General features: G+C 35.5%; 2 protein-coding genes across 2 annotated transcripts; one reads left to right on the top strand and one right to left on the bottom strand.

Annotated features, from left to right (window-relative positions):
- The first annotated feature begins 4556 nt into the window (after positions 1-4556).
- LOC125581767 lies at positions 4557-5042 on the top strand. The gene is made up of 2 exons (XM_048747745.1): positions 4557-4689; positions 4779-5042. The coding sequence occupies exons 1-2, from the start codon at positions 4618-4620 to the stop codon at positions 5040-5042; spliced, it is 336 nt and encodes a 111-aa protein (XP_048603702.1). The 5' UTR covers positions 4557-4617.
- A 1631-nt stretch (positions 5043-6673) lies between these two features.
- On the bottom strand, positions 6674-8461 carry LOC106385904 (adenylate isopentenyltransferase 5, chloroplastic). Its single transcript, XM_013825805.3, has 2 exons — positions 8181-8461; positions 6674-8055 (listed from the first exon to the last, which is right to left on the bottom strand). The coding sequence occupies exon 2, from the start codon at positions 8037-8039 to the stop codon at positions 7035-7037; it is 1005 nt and encodes a 334-aa protein (XP_013681259.2). The 5' UTR covers positions 8040-8055; positions 8181-8461; the 3' UTR covers positions 6674-7034.
- Between the last annotated feature and the right edge of the window lie 741 nt (positions 8462-9202).

Here is a 9202-nt window from a genome sequence, read left to right on the forward strand (position 1 = left end):
ATGTTGTTTGATATTTGTAAAGAGCTCTTGTTGGTTTCAACCTTTTTATGTCAACTATTGTCTGGTAAGTACCCCTGTTCGGGAACGCGCTAGGCGCTAGTCGGGCGGTCGGGTTGGGCCTAGCGCCTAAAGAGAAAATCGGGGATTAATCGGAAATTATGCGGGGCGGAATTTTTAGATGGCTTACTATATTATAAAACATGTTAATCTTTAATTGTGTATAACATTAATACATTTTCATGTTTAAGATTGTATAAAACACACAAATAGAATATATAAACTTAATATAGTGTAATTTTCATCAAAATTATGAATATAAATGATATTTATAAAATTTTAGATCAAATAAATAAATAAAAATATTATTAAAAATAAAAAAATAAAATAAAAAATAAATAAAAAATAGATTAGGCGGCCGCCTAGGCGGCTAAGCGGTCATTTAGGCGGCTAGGCGGTCATTTAGGCGGTCTAGGCGGAAAAAAATCGGATATCCGATTTTTTAAACCGATTTGGCATAAATCGGAGCGGAAAAGTGACGCGTAACGCCTAGGCGGCCGAGTTTTAGAACAGGGGTAAGTACACTCAAGTTAATGGTTTGATTGTAATATCTAACAACTTTAAGGTTATTCTATATTCTGTGGACGATAAAAAAACCTAGAAATCGTTTAATATATCAGCAAACTTTGCTCTTTATCACTTTTAAATTCTATACGGAGAATTCATAACTAAAAGAGAAAAATGTACGTTCAATGTATATAGAATCTAACAACTAGGGGGGAAAATCTTGCAAGATATTGGTTGGCAAATAAAATCTTGAACAATTTAGAATTAAAGAAAAATCTTCGGAGATAGGAAACTGAAATTAGATATGGTTTATTGGAATTTTGGAACAAATATTAGTATTTAGATTAGGTTCTTGACTTCTTGCTATAACAAATCTTTTATATAACACTATCTTATTCTATATTTTAATTGAATTTCATTTTCATATAACCGATGTATATCTTACAATGATAAATCATTAATATAAAAATAAAAAATACGTACATATTCGGTAAGATTTTCATTATAACCGGTGTGTCTTTACAAAAGTAAATCAGTTAACCTTAAAAGTTAAAGCCAAAATACTTATACGTATAGTAAATTTATTCATTCTAAAAAAATTCAAAGATTTAGTCGTACTATATTATGTTCGATTTTCTTCAAATCATATCAAAACTTATGAATTCATTTGATAAATAATCAACATAAAATATCATGAATATATAAAAAATAATGACTAAATATTTTTTGACTCATAAAATATTACATGCTAACATCTTTTTTAGAGTTGGTAAGATCAAACTGATCCACTCAAAATATGCATACCCACGTATTTGTCAACTTCAGTTAGGATAGAAATGTTTTAATCCAGCGATTAGATATGTTTATGTTAAAAGGTACTTCGTGACTATTGTATAACTCTATATTTAATATATCGGAAATGCATGCATCCATATATTAATTTTCATTAGTCCTCTTGTTCATTAAAAAGCTCTTGAACTGGTCAATAGTTAAGATTTGTACTTGCTATTTTAGCATGCCTAAATTCACCATGATTTTTCATTACTACACGATAACTGCATACTTCAACCAATACCAAATGACAATAGAGATTAACAACTTCTCTAATAAAAGTAGTTAACCATTAATTAATGAGAAATAGCCCATAACTTTGACCCTAAATGTAAAAGTTGATGAGACTAGACGGACTAATGCATGCATCTTTCATATTATTATTCAATAAATAATTCATACAAAGTATGGCTCTAGTGACTGATATAAAAGTACATAAAATGAATATATTTTACTTTGATGGTGAAATATTATTCACATAGTTTAATTATTTAACTTTAATATAATTATAATATTAGTTAAATCAGAACCTTGAATCAGTCACAATTGTACAAGTAGTCTAGGAGTTTCTAATGATTTTTTTTTCTTTTACAATTTCTCATGTGAAAAAAAAAATCAGTTCTTATTCTCTTTCTTTTTCTGTTAATGGTCAGATACTCTAAGAAATACCAGCAGTGGAGATGGCTTTAACCTAAACAAAACTGAGTTATTTAAATTACTTCAATTAAAATAAACCCCATATACAGAATAAACACATGGATTCACCTGATATTGAGTTGTTATCCTTTGACGACACGCATTGATACAAAGCTGTAAGATAAGTTAAGTAATAATTTAAATCTTGGAATATATATTATGCTATGAAAACAGCTTGTGGGTTGTGGCTCGAATACATCTAACGTGTAGACTGACACTACAAGAAAACACGGATAATACCGACGGAAAAACCGACCGAAAAAAATCGGTCAGGATTTTCCAACGGAATTCCGATGAAAACTTGTCGAAAATCTATTTCGGCAAATTCGTCGGAACTGCGTCGGAAAATACTGACAGAATACTTTCGTCGGTATTTGGTCATACGATCCCGACAGAAAACCGACAAAAAACTGACAAAAATATGACCGTTGCAAAAAGTTGACACATACCGACGAAATACCGACGCAGTACCGACAATTTTGGAACTCGGTCAGAATTCCGTCGGTATATTCCGACGGAATACCGACGGATTGAACACCCTTTCACTTCCCGATGGAATACCGACGAATTTGCAGCCGTTGCACTTCCCGACGAAATACCGACGAATTATGTAGCCGTTAGTATCCGTTTAAATTACCTACGGAACACCGACGGGTTTTGTACGTTAATTTAGCCGTTATGATTCCCGACGGAATACCGACGAATATTTGCCGTCGGGAAGTTTTCCAAATTCATTATAAATACGACCTCTCCTTCATTCATTCAAATCACAACAAAACAATATAAATTATGGGTACTCCTTATAATTTCCGTTCTTGGTTAGATCAACCTCATATGGATCCAAATACAAATTTACTTACGGAGGAATACACACGTGGTATTCAACAATTCATGGGGGTGGTTCAAAGTCAACCGGAAGCAAGAACAAGTAAGTATTTATTATGTCCATGTTCTACTTGTAAGAATAATTTCCGGCGATTCCCTCCTCCTCCCTCGCGATTTCCGGCTAAATCCCCCAAATTCGACCTCCTCTTTCACCCAGTCATGTAAGATTTTCAATTCCTTTAACTTTGCTCATGGGATTTTAAAGGTTACAATGTTAGTTTTAGGGTTTATGTGATTTTGAGATTGATTAGGGATTTGGAAGTTAGTTTAGGGCCGGGATTGAAGTTTTGATTTAGGATTTGTGTGATTGAAGTTATAGATTTTGAAGTTATAAAGTTTTTTTTTAATCAAATGTTTTTAATTATATAAAAATCGTTTTTATTTATAAAAAATCAGCATATGGTATAAAAAATATTTTTTTCATTATAAAAATTCGTTAAATAAATTATAAAACACATTTTAATTATTATAAAAATATTTTAATTATAAAACGTTTCTAAATAATAAAAAAGCTTACTAATGTTTTTTTTTGTAGGGATGAACCACCTCCTCTTTTACTTAGACGTCGTTCTCGCCGGGGTACTTCTTCAGTCACTCAGAGTACTCAGAGTACGTCACCCGCTAGTAGCCCAGTTGCAGCTACCACTCCTCCAGCAGCCCCCACCCCTCTAGCAGCCCGCACCCCCCCCTTCTGTAGCTTCCGGCCCTTCTCAAAGTTCAAGAGGAGGAGGATTGCCTACTACGATGACTGTTGCGGAGTTAGTTAGGCAACCTGGCCGAGAATCGCTTCAGCGTCTTGATCCAAATTATCTTATTGTCCCAAACACCACTTGGTAAGTATTTGTTTTAAAAGGTTCTTTCATTTTATATTCATCTTTTACATTTAATTGTGTTTGGTTTTATTTCGTAGGTTTGATTTGTCTGGCAATGGTATCACCAACAGCCTTCTTAGGATGGAGTACACGATGCTAAAGCGTGGTTATCCAACTTTCTATGACATGCCTCAAGAAGATCAAGAACTTTGGTTTCGGCAATTTGCGGTATACGTTGTCAATTTTTAATATTATAAAAAAAATTTCTACAGTTGTAACTTTCTAAAAAAAAATTTGAATTTATTTTGCAGCAAGAGTTCACTTGGGAATCAGGGATTACAGAACAAGTGAAAATTGTTTTCCGCCGCAAAGCAGCTTCGCACTACACCAAGCGGATCAATGAGTGGAAGCAAAAATTCGATGTTGGCGAGGTCCCAAAGCACATCAACCCAGACGTTTGGCGGGATTTGTGTGCTCATTGGACGAAAGATGAGACAAAGTCTTTGTCGACAATCAACTCGCAAAATCGGTGTAGCGGGCGTGGCGGGAAAGGGATGTTTGTCCACAACTTAGGGGCAACAAGTTTACAGACCCGAGCACTTCAGCTAGTAAGTTTCTAATCTGATTTTCTTATTCATTTTTAAATATGTGATACTAAATATATTGTTTTTAGATGAAGGAAAACGGTGGAGTTCCCGTAGATGATTTTACCCTGATGAAGAACGCCTATACCAACAAGAAGACTGGGGAGATTCAGAATGGACTTATTAAGGGCGTAATCCAGGTCGTGGAAAATCGAAAAGTGGATCTCCTCGCGACTCAAGCTTCTATGTGTGAAGAAGGCGATTCTGCATCTTCCAACTCCTTAACCGTAGAGCAACTCAACAACCTTGTTCTCGAGGTACATTCTAATTTCTTTTTGCTATGTATGTGTGATATGTGTGTGTGCGTGCGTATGTGTGTGATATGTATTTGTTATTTCTCATTCAGGCTGTTCCAAAGAAAAAGGGCCGTTATGTTGGATTGGCTCGTTCGACCGGAGGGGCTTCTTCTTCTTCTTCAGCTCACTATCCACTCGTTGATGAGCTTATGGAGCAGATTAAGACCAAGGATACGGAGATTGAGTTCCTGAAGCAAGACAATGCTGAAATCCGGGTTGAGCTGCAGCAAAACCGAATGACTATGGAGGAAAACAATGTTCTCACCCAGACCTTGTTGCAGAAATTTAGGACCCGATTCAGTGAAGACTTTTAGTTGTTTTTTAATTTTCAAAAACTTTTTATTACTTTTTATAACTTTAATGTATAATAATGTTGAATTTATATATCTATAATGTTTTTAAGAAATTATCAATTTTTTCCTGAAATTAAATTAAGAATTATAAAACTTATTTTTTTAATTAAAAAAGGAATACCGACGGATAGAGTTATCCGTCGGAATTTCTACATTTTTCCGACGACTAAGATCCATCTGTATATTCATGATATTCCGACGGAATAAAGTCGTCGGTTTTATTTTCAATTACCGACGGAATCTTTTCGTCGGCATTTTCTGAATATTCCGATGAACACCCTTTGTCGGTATTTTTAGAAATTCCGACGAATTCTCTTCGTCGGTATTCTCTATAAATACCGACGGATACGCATTGTCGGAAATTTTAGATAAAAACCGATGGAATACGTTCGTCGGTATTTGCCGACGAAATATGTTCGTCGGTATTTACCGACAAATTTCCGACGAATATCAGTATACCGACGAGATGATACTGACGGACATTTTTCGTCGGTATTCCATCGGTATGCGGCTTTCCCGACGAGATTATGACGGATTTGTCCATCGGTATCGCGCAGTTTTCTTGTAGTGAGAGCTAATAATAGAGGCGTTCAAAAGTTTTAACAACTTGCCTAATGGGAATTGTTTTTGACACACATTTTGGCTCAATTATTATAAACTTACGATATTAATACTGTCTAACAAACGCAATATAGTTATGAAAAAATGACAAATAATACTTTGTCTATTGGTAGAGTAATGTACTCACGCGTATTCTTAAACTATATTTGTCGTTAGCAGAACTAACATTTTTCATGTTGAGCTTCAATTCATGCAACTGCTAAAGATTGAATATTGTCTCTTTCAAGTCATATTTAATAAGGTATCATCAAACCACCATTATTCAGCAATGTTATTTCATACTCCATCTCCTAAAACATAAACGTAAATTAAATACGAAAAGTTCTCCTAAAACATTCATAACAAAGTGTATGAATACACACCATACATGTTGCTTCGGATTTGACATATGATTTACCCGTTTGAAATGAAAAATCGCACTCTTCAAGTATTACAAAATGCATGCTTGTTTGTTTGAGATGGACAAGCGGTGCGTGGCGGTGGGTGGTGGGCACATCAACTCACACAATAATCTCTTTAAAAAATAATTTTTTTTTTGAACAATCTCTTTAAAAAATATATAACCTCCAATATAATATTCTCTCCGTTTCATATTAAGTGTCGTTGTAGAAAAAAAATTTCGTTACAAAATAAGTGTCGTTTTCGATTTTCAATGCAAAATTTATTAATTTTATGCAGTAATTTATTTTTTTATTGGTTGAAATATGGTTAGGTGTATAGGTAATTGTGTTTTTATATAGGAAATATACAAAATTAATTGTTTCCTTAATTTATGTGCACAACGTCAAAATGATACTTAATATTAAACAGAGGGAGTATTACTTATGGGACAAAAACTGATGATGTAAATTCATTTATAATTTGTTTTTCTTCATATTTTAGTATTTGTGTTGTAATGGTTTATAATCTTAACTTTTCATTTGGTTGTTTTTTTATCAAATTCTATATTTTTATTGTAATGCTACATTTTATTTAAATAAAATAGTTGTTAAAAAAATCATTTCACAACCGTTTGATAGAATTATTGAACCACATCTGAGAAGACCTAACACATAACTGATAAATCTAACCTAATCCACCGTATAACCGTACACTAAACCGCACCACATCCTAGCTAAGTACCATACCGGAACAAAAGGAAACCTGTCAGCATCCACTCAAAACTGATTCCGTTAACCGCAACACTCCGACAGCGACCCATCTTGCAACGTGGCATTATCGTAACTATTTTTAACCAATATCGCCACGTGGCATTATTTTGTCTCTTTTATTCTTGAACTTCCCTCTCTTTTTTTCAGCATATACATTGTTCGGTTCTTGTTATGTTCTTTTTCACCGCGAAATCGCTGCCACGGCGGCTGGAAGCGGCGGAACGACGGATATCTCCGGTAGGAGTATATCAGCGCCTTCCAAATGGTGATCTTCGCTGTAATTGAGGAACCGGTCGACGGCGAGTGCGCTAGGGCGAGCCACCTTGTCTTCCCAAGCGTCGTCAGCTTCTTCTCCTCGTCGGAGATACACCTCCGTCGCGTCTAAGCGGTGCATATTCCACTTCCACTGCTTGTAAAGCCTCTGAATCTTCTGATACTGGCGAGACGCAAGCAAACAATTACTATCCTTGATTTTCTTGATCGCCGTCTCAAGAAGCTTCTCCGTCGTCTCAGCCGGAAAATTTAGAAGCTCAGCTCGGAGAAACTCGTCTAGCTCAGGAACTCCGATCGCTCTTCGGATTCCGGAGGAGTAATCCGACGACGACGGATCGAAGATGCGGCGAACCTCGTCGACGAGTCCCATCTCAACCATTTTATCGACTCGCTTCGAGACAAACGAATGCAAAACCGGTTTATCGACATCAACCCACAAGAAGCAACAACTGTACCTTAACCGGAAGTCAACGCAGTTGTTGACCAAAGCCTCTATGTAAGAATTAGAACCACCGGCTATGATCGGTACACGGTCTCTCTCCACTATTGATTTAACGGCTCTGATTGCATCTCGCTGAAAATCCTCCGCCATGAAATCGTCGTGAGTGTTCTCCACGGTGCCGAGGAGGTGGTGCGGGACACCGAGGCTTTCCTCCGGAGTGACTTTGTTAGTCACGATGTCGAGACCTTTGTAGACTTGGATCTTGTCGGAGTTTATGATCTCCGCCGGAAAACGAGTGGCGAGGTCGATGGCGAGACGGGATTTGCCGGTTCCGGTTGCTCCCATGACGAAAACAACCTTGTCTTTTCGCCGGAAAAACGGAACGTCGACCATGTTCAAACCGGTGGATATCTCTTTGAAGTTCAACAATGGTGGAATCGCTTGTCTTAGAGCCGTCATGCATGGCTTCATTCTTATAAAAATTCCCCTGCTGGATTTAATTATATATAATTAATAGTTGTTTAAGACAGATCTAATTAAAAACATAATAACATGCAATAGATTCGTTTAAGTTCAAAGACAGAGACACCGTTCCCGGATAATACTACTAACCTTGAAGTGGCTTGTTTCCCGGTGTACTGTCTCTTCCCTGTCAATGGATATAAACAATATTTTTTCTTATTGTAATCAACCTCTTTAATTAATTAGGAAATGGAAATAACTTAAAATGAAATGTGGGGAGAAGGCAAGTTTCAAGATTCTAGCTCAGGTTGTGATAAATATTTAGTAACAAATGCTGCTCTCAAGGAAAGTATTTTGTTGCTCTCAACGAGCATATGTTGTGGAGGAAAGATCGGGGCTTGGAATTTATAGCTGTCTCGGGGTGTGTTAAGCGACATGTTGTTCATTTTGTTTATTGTATTTTACGGACACTTGTGTCTTGACACATCTCTCATAATGATTAGATATATAAGGTTTTAAAAAAAAAAAAAAAAAAAAATTAAAAAGCAAACCAATCGTGGACCGCCACGTGTCAGTGGGGCCCGCGAACAGTGTAAGAAACTCACTAAAATCGGTTCTTAGTTAGTAGTTTTTGTAACCGATCCTTAAGGGTTTTGTGGGGGCCAACGCACTAAGAAACCCACTAAAAACCCCGGATAATCATGCTCTAAGCACATTTTTTTTATTACCACGGAAGTTTCGGACTAATCAGAATCCATATATACACTAAATTTGGTCACTGATCAAATTCAATGGTTACCAATACTACAACTTAAGCGTGGTTGTTAATTGTTATAGTTAGAGTCAAAGTTAATGAGTTGTTTAAATTAGGTAATTTAAATACTTTACTCTACATTTTACGTTTTTTTCTTGCAACATTCCTTATATCTGATCAAGATAAAAAAAATTTAGCTTATTGTAGTCGGATTGGATATGATCTTTCAGATGAATATAGGCTCTAATATCATATACAATTTTTTTTAACTTTTTATCTCAAAACTAACTGATAATAGATTCGACTAATCTACTTTTTATATTATATTGATTATGTTCCCTTGTTAAGATGACACGGTTAAAAATTTAGTGATCAATGGTATGAACGCATCAACTGTTATTCATATTTTTTTGAATTA

Source organism: Brassica napus, chromosome C2 (assembly GCF_020379485.1).
Source record: "Brassica napus cultivar Da-Ae chromosome C2, Da-Ae, whole genome shotgun sequence".
In the NCBI taxonomy this organism is placed as follows: domain Eukaryota; kingdom Viridiplantae; phylum Streptophyta; class Magnoliopsida; order Brassicales; family Brassicaceae; genus Brassica; species Brassica napus.

What these genes read in the sequence shown, in the direction of transcription:
- LOC125581767 (XM_048747745.1), top strand. Translation starts at nt 4,618, where the DNA reads ATGTGTGAAGAAGGCGATTCTGCATCTTCCAACTCCTTAACCGTAGAG. An exon ending in TCAACAACCTTGTTCTCGAG is followed by an intron (nt 4,690 to 4,778) that starts GTACATTCTAAT and finishes TTTCTCATTCAG; the next exon opens with GCTGTTCCAAAGAAAAAGGG.
- LOC106385904 (XM_013825805.3), bottom strand. Translation starts at nt 8,039, where the DNA reads ATGAAGCCATGCATGACGGCTCTAAGACAAGCGATTCCACCATTGTTG.